Below are 16,588 nucleotides of genomic sequence, written 5' to 3'. Positions count from 1 at the left end.
CATATAAATCGGTCTACTTATTAAATCGGGTTACGCAATAAAATAATTATTTCGTTTGTAAACAGGGTAAGAGATAAGGCAAAATTTATCTACAAAGGTTGTAAATAAGGAAGTCGTGATGAAAAACTTAATTACAAACTAAAAAGTCATGTTTCATTAAAAAAAACTATATCGTAAAAATAATTATAATATTCATTTTTCATACTAAATATGACAGAGATCTTCGAGAAAAGAATATTTTTATATACTAACTTTGTCTTTTTATCATTTAAGTGTATTTTCTTTATTAAGTACTAATATGCCATCAATAACGACCTATTTGTATGAATATTGCCTACAGTTAAATATCGAGCATGACGGAAAATCGTAAAATAAAATTATTATATTTTTAACTAACTCTAGTAAACATGTTAATCTATGAAGTTTTAAAAAATACGGCCAATGAATTCGAAAAGGCCAGATGTATCCCATATGCTCTTTTCAAATTCATTGACCTTATTTTTAAATTAAAAGTTAAAATTAATATTAATTCATTCCTAGAAAGTATGTTGTATTAACAAAAGTTAAGCAACTTATTTTCATGCGTAGAGAGTATTGAGCAACTAATTTAACTTACTGATAAAATCAATCGAATTCTTCCATGCGAAAAATAATTTTTCTACAAAGAAACAAACATACTACAGTATACAAAACGAGCAATTATTTATCGTGACACTGTCACAATGCAATCATATTTTAAATTTAATTAAAAAATATATGCTCTCCATCTCAAATTAATAGTGGCTTGCCCCTGTACATCGTACTTTTCAATTAGCAACGGAGGCGTGCCGGTCATCTAACTCCTTACGGGAGAAAATTTTTGAATTGAAATAACGTGACTTCCGATTTGGACCGGAAGCTCGTACGTAGTTAATCGGGGCCTCCTACTCCTAAGGATTCCGTATCTCGTCTCAACTTTCATCTATCAAATACCGTTCTCGAGATTAAGGAAGAACAGACAGACAAACGACAGTGTAAATTTATAGGTCTACAATGTTTTCAAATTGCAACCCAATTAGTCTATATACGTTACATTGGCCAATTTGAAAGTCGACGTTTATGTTTATCTTATGCAAAGTCGGAACGTTTAAACTGCGAATTAAATTATACTAATTACATCCACTTTACGTAGTTTTTAATATATTTTAATTTTATTTTAATACTTCAGAATATTTCTTCTCCGTTAAATTATAGAAAATGGATAAAGGAAACGGCAACCACGGCTTTTTTTTTAGACAAATAAAACATTTAATTACTAATTTTCAAAATAAAAAAAAATGCAACAAGTTTACAAATTTAAATATTAATGAAATATTTCACGCAAACAAATTTATCGATAGTCGGTTAACCCAACCCGAGATTCAAAGTGTGCATCGTTACGGTTGTGTAATATAGAGCTCTAGCCTACGGACCAATCGTTACGCAATGCACCTCGACACATTTAAGGAAAAAATGACCAAATTCGTAACACTGCGAAAGCCACAGGCTGCCACGTGTACCAACATTTCATAAAATCACGTATGACTTTCGTAACTGTTCCCTATTCTCTTAATAACAAACAATTTCTCCATATATAATCTCCAAATTGATGTTTAGACACTAATTGTAATTGAAATTTAATCATCACCGAAGCCAAGTTTTTAATCAATAAATGGTTTTAGGAAAAGACGTTTTTACTTTTTAATCAAATTTTTAAGATATTATATTTTTTAAAGTACTTAAATTAAAAAAAATTGAATATACCAAAGTTTCAAACGGCAAACACGTCGATTTAACTGTTTAAAAGTGAAACAATCAATAGCGATTTACCTGTCGAAAAAATTCCGAATTAGAAAACACAGCGATTATTCACCACAAATCTAATAAACGTTTAAACAAAAGTAAAATCAAAAATTCATAAAACAGTTTGCAAATTTAATAAAAGTTTTAATTAACAATTTCAATAATTTGTCTATTTTATTGTGGGAGTTGCGTGTATCGTAGTTGTACACACGCGATAAACCAGCCGATGTACGAGTATCGACAGACGTCATTCGCGTCATCGTCCTCTGTCGAAGACGTAGTGAAAACTGACGCGACTGAGTGCGGCTCGGCTAAATCTAACTTTGTATACTTCGTCCTCGTTACTTTTCTCGTCGATTAAACGTAATAAAATAATCGCTACCGCTTTTCGTTTCTCAATTCGAACCAAAAGCGTGTGTACCGCAGAATTGTCAAACTGGACGCCCGGTTGTATAATGCATACGCAGCTTTAACCAGCACCGAACTTTCTGTCGTAGGTATTTTGAATGAGCCTTTTATATTCTGCTAATATAATAATCATCTCGTCAGTCGTAATTTTATCGTTTACACTTAGAACAGTATAGACCAGACATGGCCAACATACGGCCCGCTTAATGAATTTATGAAGCCCGCGATTAATATTTAAATATTAGCTACTTCTAATAATTAGACGAATGGATTCGCGATACTTCTTTATTTTTTAAAAAAAATTCCATTGTAGAGATTTATAACTTTTGTTCTCGTCTGTGATAGTGCCAGAATAAAAAAGTGATAAATTTAAAATATTAATTTTATCAGAAAATAATGTGTTAAGACAGTAATTCAAGATATAGGCCTACAGGTGATATTCAATTTAACTTAGTAATTTGTGTGCTTTGCTAGAAATATAATATTAATATATTTAAGCATTTATTTACTTATATGATTCGTTTTTGTATTTTATATTTTTTTCATTTTAATATTTCGTTCGGCCCGTGAAATAAGTTCTCTTTCCAATTCGGCCCGGGGGCAAAAACTGTTGGCCATGCCTGGTATACACACTAAAATTCCTATTTGGTAGATTCTATATATTCTAAGAAAAACTTAATTACATAGATCTAACCTTGAATACCTAACAATGATCTAACCTTAGATTTTTAGAAATATTTTTAATAGCGTTAATACGATCAAAAATTATTCTATCCTCAAAAAACTGCAATTTACATATATTTAATGCAGGTCCTTGAAGGAAATATATATACATATTATCGGTTGTGTAGGCGTGTATAAAATGAGGAAAATTAACAAACAACAAACAGCCAGAAGCTAAGAAAAAAATCCAGCAATGAATTGGACAATTTTACCGAAAAAAGTATTTAAAATTGCGTGTGGCGCCATCTGTTACGAGATTTTATTTTAAAACTTATATTATTACTTATTATAAAATGGCAAAAAGCTTAATTTTGAGGGTAGGGATGAGTTTCATAAAAATTTGTAAATGATAATAACCATTAAAATCTTCATTAAGTCCGACCCTACTGGAGATACACGCGACCCCCTTTATCTCCCCACATCCTCGAGCTTTAACCATCAAAATTTAATAGCATAGATCTCTCTAATACACAAACCTCCCTGCAAAATTTCAGAAATTTCCGACAAAAAGCGCGGGAGTTATTAAGCTTCAAACGGGGCGAACAAAACCGTGTCCCCCACACGCACTAACATCCATACATAGAGAAAACCCCGAATATGTTTTGCATTTCTCGACGTTTCAAGGTCACCCGAGTCCAAAAATGTAAAAATCTTGAGGGGGAGGGTCATTTTTTGACCTATGGTCATACTTTCCCTGTTATATATAACAGCCGGTAAAGTAAAAATGTGAAAAAGTATTCTTAGTAGAGAAGCCCGAATTGGACAAAGACAGACATTAAAATTTCAAGTTATAATAATTCTTAGCAGTAACTGTTAAAATTTGCGTTTTATTGAATAAAATGCAGCCGATTAAGATCTGTACTGAAGCTGATTGCGTTGTTTGCATCATATATTCTGTATCGATAATACAGGAAACGAACCTTGTGGTAATATACAGTACATTAAATAAATAAAAGAGCTAAAGTATTCTACTTCGGAGATCGATATCGATCAATATACGCAAAATACTTTACCTAAAACCGAATTACCCAACATACTTGTAATTTTGCTGGTAACTATAAATTGAATATTAACAGCACCTTTTTGTATTTTATCCCGTTAAAAAAGCAATATCTATCTAAAGCTTTGGTACAAAGCATTAAATTTCAACAGTTTAAAAGCACCAATTTGAATAAATACAATTTTATAATTTGTAAATTATACATCTTCCGCGGAAAATCCAGAATTTAGTTATCGAAACACTTGGAAATGAATTGTAGATTGTTAAAGTGACGAGTTAAATGATAAAAAAATTAATCATTTATTGAAAGCTTGTTTATTATTAAAGGAGAGGCAAAGGTCTTCAAATATTTAGAAGAAGATTATTCGACTATAAATTAACTTATCTAATTTGTAATCAGTCAAGGTCACCTGGACGTTTTCACTTTTTAAGTTGCGAAATTAAAAATTTAACGAGAAAGTTATTGTAATAAAATGATAACCGAATTTGTTAAAACTTGATTTATAAAGAGCTTACGCCTTTTCTAAAGCTACGCCCCCTTCTAATTTATTAATATAATTTAGTAAGTATAGACGTTTATCTTAAAGCGATAAACGTGTATAATTTTCTGTTTAAAAAGTCTACAGTTTTCTGATAAATTCAAATCTGTATTCGAGTTATAATTACTAATTCATCTACGATCATCTTTAAGGGAAATTTGTCGAGACTACTTTATCCAATTTTTATCAATAATCACTAATACCCTTTAAACCGTCGAAACTAAGTACTTAACATTTATAAATGCCCGTCTGTAGAAGGGATAATTAAATATATTTTAATTTCAATTAATATTATTGTATGATTTTTCTCACAGGCGTAACAGTTTATAACGTAGGGAAAAGTAAAATTAACAAGTTAAGGAACAATGTAACCGAGAAAATATTTAGCATTTTGAATTTGTAATTATTAGCGCATAAATTTATCAGAAAAATTATATATTTGTCAACAGCGTAAGCAAAACTATCAAACACAGCAAATAAACCATTATAAATATAAAATAAGGGAAATTAAACTGGAAATTCCCATTAGTTTAAATATCAACTGATGAAGTATTTATAGAATTATACACCGTAATTAAATAAAAGTCGTAAAGATTAAATTTTCAAAATAAAATCCGATATCTACCGCTAGTATACATATACACATAAAGTGTTAAGTAAATTATATACTTACCTTAAATTGGCGGTAAAGACCGTAAAATATAATACTTTAGAAACTTTATTTAAAATTTAATTAGTTAAATTGTATACGAAGAGATAATTTAAAAACCGTTAAAAAGTACATTATTAAATTGTTGGTCACGACGTTTATTTATTAGTAGTAATAATCATCGATATTACTAAAAATTATCGGTAGCCATTAAACGTACGACCTTTAACGAGCAGGAGTAACGGATCGAGTTTTTCTTTCTTTTCCGGAAAAAAAGAAATAATAATTAGTTTCAAGGATCAATTCGAACCGGAATTACTGGGACGGAAAACGTCAACGATCGACAAATAAAAGTATATCGAATTTTATTAAGAACTTAAAGTTTCTCGTCGATAAAAATCACTTTGTAAAGTGACGAAAGAGTAAATAAACAGAAAATCTTTAAATACAAAGTTGAACAAATGTATACAAAAGTGATATAAAGACATTAATTAACATTTAATACATTCATTAGTACGATGATAAATACACACACGTAAACAGCGAAACCTGCTAATGTGACCACCCGCGAAATACGACCACTTCGAGCCGGTCATATTAGCAGGTATTGGCTGCATATACAAGCTTATATTAGTTTGCTAGAGTTTGCTTTTCTTAAATTAAACTTTAAAGTATAGAAAACTCGACCGAAAAATTTGACCACGATCATTTTTATTAAAGTAAATTACCGGTATAAACGGTTTCGTGGTAGCGAATAAAAGGCGGAAGTGGCATTTGGCGCGCGAGAAATAAGAACAGGTAAGAGTAAATATAAGAAAAAGTGGTAATTACCGTTGAGCACTGGGTTGATAGTGAGACGGGAAGTGGAAGCACTTTCGGGGGTGTCCAAAACGGGTGTGGGCTGTTCGGAAGCGGCGGGCTGATCTTGGGTTTGGGCCCTCCTGACGGCCACCTGTTTGGCCAGAATGGTCTTCTTCTCCGACAGAATCATGCAGCGACAGCACTGGCAAGAGCGGTAGCGGCAGTAGCGCTTGTGGCCCTTGTAAGCGTTTCTTTGGCCGTGGTTCCTGCACCTTCCGCATTTCGGAACTCGCCGGTTACTTCCGTCGTCGCTGGCCGTCAACACCGCTTGGGCTCTGCTGCCGTCGTCACTCTCCCGGTTATCCGACTCAATTTCGTCGCGTCTGTGGTTAAATGCGGATTAATATGTCATAAAGTGATAAATTATATTATATAGACTGTTTGCTAAATTAATAGTTACTCATCTAAGAATCTGTCAACGCGTCCGATGTTTACTTTCGTCCCCATTTGCGACCTCGACTGCCGTCGCACTCCCTTCTCCACTCGACTTAACCGCGCCCGAACCTCACGTGACCGTGCGTCGAACGAACGTGGCGCTCCTGACGGCGTTTTCTCCCATCGTTACCAGATGGCGTCACGCATTTACCGGACTTATTAAACACAAACCCGAAGATTTCTTCGAGTTTAATTTATTCCCGTTATAAAAATGTTTTCGTATAATTTCAATGCGTAATTATCATTTAATTAACGTTTTTTTCACCGGACATTTGTAATAATTTTTTCTTTTAAAAACTTATGGCAAAAATTCGAAATTAATAAGTCGATTGCCTTCTTAAATACTAATGCATTATTTAAGATTGCAATAATTGCCATGGTTTATAATGGCATTATTTTCGAGTAATCGAAAAATAACCCGTCGTTGCTTCCCTACCGCCCACCCGTGATTAATAAAAAAAATTCGACGACCAGTTTCTTAACTTTTACGGAAAAATTTGCTAGCGCCATCTGTTATCATATTTTATTACAAAGTTTTTATATTTAAACTACAGTGGAACCTCGCTTAACGAGCACTTCACGCAACGAGCATTTTGCATAACGAGCAAAAACAAATTGTAAACATTCGCCTCGCTTAACGAGCGATGTTTCGCATAACGAGTGACGGGGAAGTTCCAAGAACCTCTCCGAAGAGGGAAAGTCCCGAATTGTGCGCATGCTCCATCAATCTGTATTTAGCACTCGTTCTGCTAGCATCTTAGTGTCGCTTGTGATCACATATTTTTCCAAACTTGTGTTTACACATACCGTATTTTACGGACTATAAGACGCACTTTTTTCTTCGAAAAATTGCCTCCAAAATTCAGGTGCGTCTTATACTCCGTAGCGTCTTATAGGTATTTTTTTTTTATAAAAATTGCTTAAAAATTAAGGTGCGTCTTATAGTCTGTAGCGTCTTATAGTCCGTAAAATACGGTATTACTTATAAACATCAACAACCAAAGCCCGTATATAATAAACAAAATGATATGCCAAATTCTTAGACTATGTAAAGGCTATAATTAAATAATAGAAATTAATTAATTTGACTGGAGGTAGGCAGTTACGCTGCCATCTCGTATTAAAGTTTAGAAATGTCTGAATTAAAAATTAACTATTTATAATTATTAAATTTAATACGAGATGGAAGCATAACTGCCTACCTTTAGTCAAATTAATTAATTACTATTATTTAATTATAGTCTTTACGTAGCCCAAAAATTTGGCATATCGTTTGGAGTGTTTATCAAACATATTATCTGTGATGTCTTTTTTGTCTTCTGCAAATTGAATTCTCATTTTAGGTTGGTTCATTTTGCACTAGAAGAAAAGATGATGATGATTCACAATCCTTAACAATGTTTATTGTATAAGTTTCTTTGAATAAACATTATTCATAAAACATTTAAGTATTTTATTCGGCGTGGAACGCATTATCGTATTTTACATTAATTTCTATGAAAAAAATTGTTTCGCTTAACGAGTGTTTCGCATTACGAGTACGACTCTGAAACGAATTATGCTCGTTAAGCGAGGTTCTACTGTATTATAAAATGGGAAAAAGCTTGTTGCGTAATTGGGTGTAATCCTAGTTCATTCGAAAACGTCATTTTTTAAAATCCCCGATATTATTTGTCATCCAGGACCTCAAAGTCGAGAGCTTTCTCCACCCAGGTAATCTGCGTGGTTCTCCAGAATTAACCGGAAAAATTTCAATACGAATAAACTGAATATCGATACAAGAGTTTGTCAAAAACATTTCATTTCAGGTAAGCGATAAACCAGATTATTAGTTATCGATCAATGATTAGATAAACTTTTGCACCAGTATCGTAAAGTGTGTACGAGCCAATTGCATAAACACCTTTGTTAATACCGGCAAAATAAAATTAAATAATTTTAACAACCGCAGATTTTAGTTTCAATAGATAATGATTGTGTTTTACCTATATTTTTCACCTTTCGGTTTGTTTTCTTACTCTCTCCTTGTAATAAATATACAATAAAGTTAATATTAGTGTTAAGTAAAGATAATCGGTTAGCGGATAAAGAATTAGAAATTAATTTTGAACCGATTGTCCTTCCAGTCTAATTTACGTAAATAAAAGTGTATTTATTAAGATATATATCAATAATTCCTATTGTTCGCTTACAAATAGCTAAGTTAAATTATTTTGGTGAGCAACATTAACATTTCATTAAGATGCTACTTTCTACGACGATTTTTTTTTTTTTACATTAGTAAGAAATAATCATTACATAGCCGTTCCTTACAAATTCTTATTTATATATTATCGTACCATAATTATAAATTCTTTTTAATATTAATTGTTTAATATTAATAATTTTATGGTTGACTACACCTATAACACTATACTCATGGAACTCAAAATCATGTATAAATGCACGGTTGGCACAAACACTGCGTGTATACATAATTTTGATTAACCTTAGTATAGTGTTATAGGTGTAGTCTAACCACAAAATACGGTATGACAATTCGTTTATAATTAGCGATTATGGCATTCGTGGAAATTGGCCCACTCGCTCCGCTCCTGTGCCAAACTTCCATTCATGCCATAATCGTCTATATATTATAAACTAATTGCGTAATATACTATTATATATATATATATAATATAAGGATATAAGGATAATATATATAACAAGGATTTATATATATATATAAATCCTTTTCAATAATATATTATCATTAATATATATTAATAATAATATATTATTGAAAAGGATTTTTACCCGAAAGGAAAACCTTCCTCGTTGTATGATGAGTCATCACCAGACAGTGCCAACATTATGAGTGAGAGTGGCCACTTTCACTCATAATGTTGGCACACAACCCATTGCATATAAGGAGCGTTGTGAAAGTGCACGTAATCGGGAGAAATACAGCCACTTGTAAGATAGCTATAGGTCTGTAAAAATTTGTAAGCTTTCATTTGTGAAAGAGCCCGTAATAATTTGTCGTCAAAACCAAATAGTTTATGATATCACCAAATTCTACTTTAGGCCACGACTCTTGATGTACAGTACAACGAAGATGCTTGGCTTCGTATGATCGATACCTTGATATAATGAAACTTTCTCTGAAAAGCATCTTTTTTTAACTTTGTCTATGATATAAAAACACTGCAGTTCTATTAAGTTTAAATTGAAAAAAGAGCTGCCGTCCTGTCAAACAACAAACCACGTGCAAGCTAAGCAAGTGGAAGCTAGACCACAAACATGGGAAAGAGGTGGAGCAAACGTGAGTTTTATCACGTGACATGCGACCTTGAATCTTCTCTATAGGATGGGCGGGTGATGAGGGACGGGGTCCGACATATCCGAAGTCCCACTCCGCGAAAAACAAAATTTAGCGATTAGAAAAATAACAAAGATAGTTCAAAATGTAGATTTAACAGTAAATTTTACATTATTTTGTAATTTCAAGGGGGGAGATGACACTCGGAAATTTTCACTTAAAACGCAGAACACCATAATATTAAAATCAACATACAGTACGACCTCTGAAAGTTGCCACCCAAGGGACCGAAGGAAACTGGTAACATACAGAACTACTATTGAACAGCTTATATTATATTAGAGAATATCATACAGAAACGCACGGTAAAAACACGGAAAAAATCATTCGTACAAAATTAATATATGTACTGTACTGTACAGTACATATGTATTGTTTTCTTATGGTTTGTTCGTTCTTTCTGAAAAAGAAGTCAAATTTTAGTCTTTTTCTTATTGTTTAAATGAAGGTAAGTGGAGAAAGCACTCTCAATACTGACTTCACCACTCAGCATACCTAGGCATTTTTCCATAGCAAATGATTTTAACTGCGTTATTAAATGAATAAAATCCACTTCTCTCTGAAATTCTTTTTCTGAAAATTCCCTTTGGGTTAGATTTATTACAGATTGCCATGTCGTCATCCACTGCAACAAAATCTTCAAATTCAACTCCCTCTAATTCCTTCATTAGAGGTGGCTGTCTAGGGGAGCTGCAACATCTTGCTCTTGGGTTGTAACAAATCCAATTTTCTTGAATAACTTCTGAATTGTTTCAGGCCAAACTTTATTCCAAGAGGATCTAATCCAGAGAGCAATAACTGATGCAACAGATGAATTTGCCTGTGCAGACATACTATAGGTTTGCGTTTCAGTATTGACCCACTATAGAAGCTGAGCTCGGCAGTGCACTTTGAATGTTTTAATTATCCTCGGTTAAGAGGTTGAATTTTTGTCGTAGGTGTTTGGAGGCAAACATTTCAGTTTTACGTTTGTAAGATGATTCACTTGGGAATGACTAGGATAACTGTCCACTACCAGGAGAATGGACCGTTTCTTCTTCTTCTTCTTCTTCTTCATTTCTTGGTTGATACCTCTTATCCACTCCTCAAATACGACACCAGTACCAAAAAGATTTGTTAGATTTCCAGGTGATGGAAAGATCTTCTTGCTGCAGGTTGTTGAATGAGCGTGGCTTTGCCGTTTACCAATCATCAAAAGTTTTAGTTTCTCTCCGATTAAACTAGCACACAGCAGAACTGTGAAACATTTTTTAGAAAGTTTTCCACTCTTATCTCTATCACCTTTCATAACAAGGCTTCTGTTAAGCATCGCCTTGAAAAAGTACTCACACTTGTCAGTATTAAAGATTTCGTTAATACCGTTATCTTTGAAGCTATTGGCGAAGTCTGGAAACTTTTTAATGAACTCTTGAACAACTTCTGCTGGAACTTTATTAGATTCAACTTACTGGGAGATCTCGTTTCGCAGTTTAAATTTCTCGAGTCAATCACTTGATCCTTGGAGATCGGACTCTACGAGCTCCTTTGCGAACTTTTTAACAATTTCTTGGATCATTGGCCTAGGAGATTCGGACATTAACTGCCATCATTTCTTCGAACCAGCGTAACGTGGCTTCTTTTGTAAGTCTCTACTTTTTTTTTATCGTATCTGTCCATATACTCGTACTCATCCTTACGTTTTTAGATATTGCTTACTGTCGTCTTGCTTACACTAAAACAGCGTTTTTCAAAGTGGGCGATAACGCCCCCTTGTGAGCAGTGAGTTAATCTAGGGGGGCACTGGAGGCAGGGTACTGAACGGTGATCAAAGGTAAAAGTTCCCTTTCCTCTGTCAAACGGATAAGAGGAAACATTGCATTTAATGGTTTCCAGATGTCGAGAACAATGTACGCAAGGGCACAAAGTGTGAGATTCATAGAAAAGTTTTCCTAAGAATATTTCCAATCCTTTCTCACACGGGGGGCGTTTGGTATAACTTTATGGAACAAAGGGGGCGGTGGATCGAAAAAGTTTGAGAATCACTGCACTAAAATGTTTCGCTGTCTTTCTTTACTACTGTTTTGTAGAAAACATAAAAGATCAACCTTCTCCTTCAATGTAAGCTATTTCAGTTCTTTCCTTTTCACCATCACGACTCAATTAATAGCAAAATTTTCTATTCAACTTGCGCAGAGAAAAGACAAAAAATTAAAGCCTGGTTCTTTTTCATACAACTGCTTGACGCCTTGATGGCCGCTGCAAGGCGATAAAATAGTTCGATTTTTACTTTCCCAGCTATTATATATAACAGAGAAAGTATGGCCATCGATCAAAAGAATGATCACCCTCAGATTTTTACATTTTTGGATTCGGGACTTTGAAACAGCGAGAAATGCTAAAAATCGTGAGGGAAGGTTTCTGTATTTACGGATGTTAGTGTGTGGGAGCACGATTTTGTTCACCCCATTTAAAACTTAATAACTTCTGTAATTTTTATCAAAAATTTCTGAAATTTTGCAGGGAGGTTTGTGTATTGGGGAATCGCTGCTATTAAATGTTGGTGATTAAAGGTCGAGGGGTGGGGAGATGAAGAGGGTCGTGTCACATCTCGAGTAGGTTCGGACTTAATGACGATTTTACTCGTTAGCATTTACAATATTTTATAAAACTCATTCATATCCTGAAAATAAAGCTTTTTGTTATTTTATAATAAATTAAAAAAAAAAAAAATTTAAAATGAAAATATGATACCAGATGGCGCCACTAAATGTCGCTGGCGTCTTTTATATCTTGTACTGTAGTTCCAAATACAGGTACAGTGGTACCTTGGTACTCGAACATAACTTCAGAAAGAGGTTCGAGTACCAATATGTTCGGACTCCAAATCATTTTTTCCCATTACAAATAATGTAAAATGGATTAATGCGTTCCAATCCCCAGTTGATTCGCTAGTAACATAACAGATTAGAGTATAAATGATATTTAGTTTTTAGGTAAGCAGTAAATAACACATATATAACTCTCAATAAATAGTAAAAACATTAAAGAAGTCATTTTAACATACGAAAACTTACCTTTTTGATTGCGATATGATGGCGTAAGTGGATGGAGGTGTGAGGAGGAAGAGCGGGAGTTACTGCCGAGAAGGGGAATCCCCTTCCATAAAAACATCTGGTAATGGAACTTCGGGGGTTGCTTCCCTTTTCTGTCGCTTTTGGGCAGGTAAATCTTTAATTAAAAACTTATCCATTGTCTGTTGCTTCTGCCTTTTTTGCAGAATTTTACGGAAATGAGACATGACATTTTCATTGAAAAGGTGTACAGCCCTATTGGCTACCATGGTATCAGGATGAGATTTTTCAACAAAAGCTTGCACATCCCCCACTTAGCACAAATTTCTTTAATCACTGAACTTGGAATATCCTCCTTTTCTTCCTCCTCTCCCGAAGACATATCCTCAGCCAAAATCCTTTGTTGCTCATTTTGAAGGTGCTCCAACTCTTCTGTAGTAAGCTCGGTACTGTGGTCTTCCACGAGCTCTTCAATATCCTCATTGTCGACCTCCAAGCCTATGCTTTGTCCAATAGAAACAATGTCATCCACAATTTCTTCATTAAAGCCCTCAAAATCTCGCTCTGGTACACAGTCGGGCCAGAGTTTCCTCCATGCTGAATTCATGGTACGGTATGTCACTTGGTTCCATGCATTGTCAATAAGATGAACGCAATTAAGAATATGGAAATGATTTTTCCAAAATTCTTTCAAAGTTAACCGAGTGTCATTAGTGACTTCAAAACACTTCCGAAACAAGGATTTAGTGTACAATTTCTTGAAATTAGAAATGACCTGTTGATCCATTGGTTGTAGCAAAGCGGTTGTGTTAGGTGGCAGATATTTAACCCGAATAAAGTCGAATTCTTCGACTAAATCCTCCTCCAAGCCTGGAGGGTGAGCAGGAGCATTATCTAATAGGAGAAGGCATTTTATTGGCAAGTTCTTTTCTTGCAAATATTCTTTCACACTTGGTGCAAAAACTTCATGCACCCACTCAACAAAAAATTGCCGAGTCACCCAGGCCTTTGAATTAGCACGCCACATAACAGGCAATTTACTCTTCATAATATTGTTCCTTTTGAACACCCTTGGATTGTCGGAGTGATAAACCAACAATGGCTTAACCTTAAAATCTCCACTTGCGTTACCACACAGCAAAAGAGTAAGCCTATCTTTCATTGGCTTGTGCCCTGGTAGTGCTTTTTCTTCCTTTGTAATATAGGTTCTCTTCGGCATTTTCTTCCAAAATAGCCCAGTTTCGTCTGCATTGAACACCTGTTGAGGTGCATAACCTTCTTCCATTATAAGTTTACTAAACTCGGCGACAAATTTCTCAGCCCCTTCCTTGTCTGAACTAGCTCCCTCTCCATGCCTTACTACGTTATGTATTCCACTTCGGTTCTTAAAATTTTCAAACCACCCTCTACTAGCCTTGAATACAAAAGCACTCGTACTTGTACCAGGGGTTTTCTTCACTAAATCGTCATAGATTTCTAGCGCCTTTTCACAAATAAATGTCTCACTAATGCTATCACCTCGTAACTGTTTCTCATTTATAAAAATAAGTAGCAATTTCTCCACTTCTTCAAGTATCCGAGGCCTTTGCTTTGTCAACGTAGTCACTCCTTTTGCAACATTAGCTCTTTTTATTGTTTCTTTATTCTTTAAAATAGTCGATATCGTCGACTTAGCCATAGAATATTGGACAGCAAGATCCGAAACACGCACTCCATTTTCGTGTTTAGCAATGATTTCTTTTTTCAGTTCGATTGTTGTTCTCACTGTTTTCCTTTTCACTTGACCACTTTCACTTTTATACTTCTTGGGACCCATGTGTAAGGGATAATAAATCAAAAGAAAAGGATGCTAATCCAAAAAATATAGCACAGCGTAAGTTAATGTGCATGCGAAACAATGACTGTCTCGTAACTGTCTGTCGTGTTAAGGTTAATCATATTCGTCATTGTAAACGGCGCTTTAGTTAGGCGCTATCCGTTCTTTTTGTGTGTCCGACCGTCAAAGGACCGTTCGGGATCGAGTTTCATAATTTGAACCTTAATCTTGTCAGTTATATGTATACAAAAGGTAAATTGTTTACAAGCTAAGTCTTTGTTCATTGTCTGACAAATGTACACTTTCGTTTCGTCAATTGTTCACGATAGGAGGCGTTTTTTGTGTAAGATCCAAGTTGGATGTATGTGAGTTAATAAATGTTCTCGTTAATTTTGTATCGCCCCTTTTTGATTCGTTCACGGTTATGAGAAATCACCACACGTCGACTTGGCGGGCTTTCCCGTTCGAGTACCAAAATTTTGTTCGGGAACAGGGGCATTTTTTTTTCGAAATTTTTGGTCGAGTACCGATTTGTTCGGGCTCCGAAACGTTCGAGTACCGAGGTATGACTCTACTATACTCTTCACTTTACGACCAATCGAGTTTCGACCTGCAATTCGAAGAATCCCCTTTCTCAGCTTGAGTGTCGGTCAGTGACGAATGGTGACATGCGCACTAAGCGTACTATAATAGGCAAATAGCGTACTATCAGCGCCGGATAAAGGGGCAGGCAAGCCGGGCGACTGCCCGGGGCGCCAAATTTTGAGGGGACCGATATAAAAATAAAATATTTTTTTACATTCATTATTTTTTTTTAGATTTTATAAATTAAAATTGATCATTTTTCATGAGACATCGATTTTTTTAGCAAGCAATAAGTTGTTTTTTTTAATAATACCGAATACAGGTCACAACGCTAATTATTTTATTATTGTCAACAGATATAAATAATATTACAATTATTCAAAGAAAACTATTTGTATAGTCAGAATTCATAATAACTAAAAAAAAAATTAATAGACAAATACAAAAATTTACTAATTAAAATAATGATATCTAAGAATTTTTATGGCTTTTATCACACAACATTGATGCAGACAAATGCTTTTTAATCTCTAAAAAGTTTATTTTTATTTATTTTGAAAAGATAATTTGTAATCAGTATCACGTATCACAACAAATATAACTCAAAAAATGGACGAGATCAAATTTATAAATTACAAATATCAACAAAATTAATAAATTATGAATAGTCAAAGTGATACTGGCGCCTGTCATACGCTTTAATGGTTAAATAACTTTGTCTTTCTGTAAACGTTGCATTAACAACACTTGCCGTGCTTTAAATAAATAAATTTTTTATACAGTTCTTCATTGTGTAATTTTGATTTTTTGCCTTTTTTACTTTTTTTTTAATTTGCAGTAAATTTGTATATTCTTGTATGAAAGGGCGCCAAATTTTGTTTTGCCCGGGGCGCTCAAAACCCTAGAACCGGCCCTGCGTACTATAATAGTCTTTTTATGAATAAATTTGAATTTGAATATGTTGAATTTGAAAAAAAGTCTCTTTAAACCGAACAATTGCTTTAAGCTTACAGTTTAAAGCAATTGTTTGGTTTAAAGAGATTTTTATCAATTCAACGTATTGTGCAGCTGTCATTACAAAATTCAATAAATTTAAAGTTTGTTGCATAATTTGGATAATTTTACAACGAGCCTATGGGCGCGTTTTTTTATGCAGCGAAAGTGTAGAGAAATGACGTAACGAGCATCGTTGGCCATTTAGAAACGGGTTTCAGAGGATTAGCTGTAAAGCGCTTCTCAAGCGCTGCATAAAAAAACGAGCCCTATATTCCCGGCGCAAGTTCCTCGTTTATCGACCAATTCGCTTAACGACGTAGTCGTCGGAACGGAACTCGGTCGTA

General features: G+C 34.2%; 2 protein-coding genes across 2 annotated transcripts in view; both read right to left on the bottom strand.

The window, feature by feature from the left end:
* LOC136985980 (doublesex- and mab-3-related transcription factor 1Y-like) overlaps window positions 1–6,503 on the bottom strand; it is a 60,595-nt gene extending 54,092 nt beyond the window's left edge. The window contains exons 1-2 of the mRNA XM_067283404.1: window positions 6,402–6,503; window positions 5,972–6,324 (exon numbers count right to left, since the gene is read on the bottom strand). Of these exons, the coding sequence (XP_067139505.1) occupies window positions 5,972–6,324; window positions 6,402–6,448 (400 nt within the window). The 5' untranslated portion in view covers window positions 6,449–6,503. The remainder of the gene's footprint in view (window positions 1–5,971; window positions 6,325–6,401) is intronic.
* Window positions 6,504–13,109: 6,606 nt separating this feature from the next.
* Window positions 13,110–14,663, bottom strand: LOC136986018 (tigger transposable element-derived protein 1-like). The gene has a single exon (XM_067283468.1). It carries the CDS (start codon window positions 14,661–14,663, stop codon window positions 13,110–13,112), a length of 1,554 nt encoding a protein of 517 aa, XP_067139569.1.
* Between the last annotated feature and the right edge of the window lie 1,925 nt (window positions 14,664–16,588).

This window comes from Centruroides vittatus, unplaced genomic scaffold (assembly GCF_030686945.1).
Source record: "Centruroides vittatus isolate TY-2023 unplaced genomic scaffold, ASM3068694v2 contig_986, whole genome shotgun sequence".
NCBI classification, from domain to species: Eukaryota; Metazoa; Arthropoda; class Arachnida; order Scorpiones; family Buthidae; genus Centruroides; species Centruroides vittatus.
Note: the sequence above shows the minus strand (reverse complement) of the source record. Positions and strands in the feature narration are given on the sequence as shown.

What these genes read in the sequence shown, in the direction of transcription:
- LOC136986018 (XM_067283468.1), bottom strand. Translation starts at nt 14,663, where the DNA reads ATGGGTCCCAAGAAGTATAAAAGTGAAAGTGGTCAAGTGAAAAGGAAA.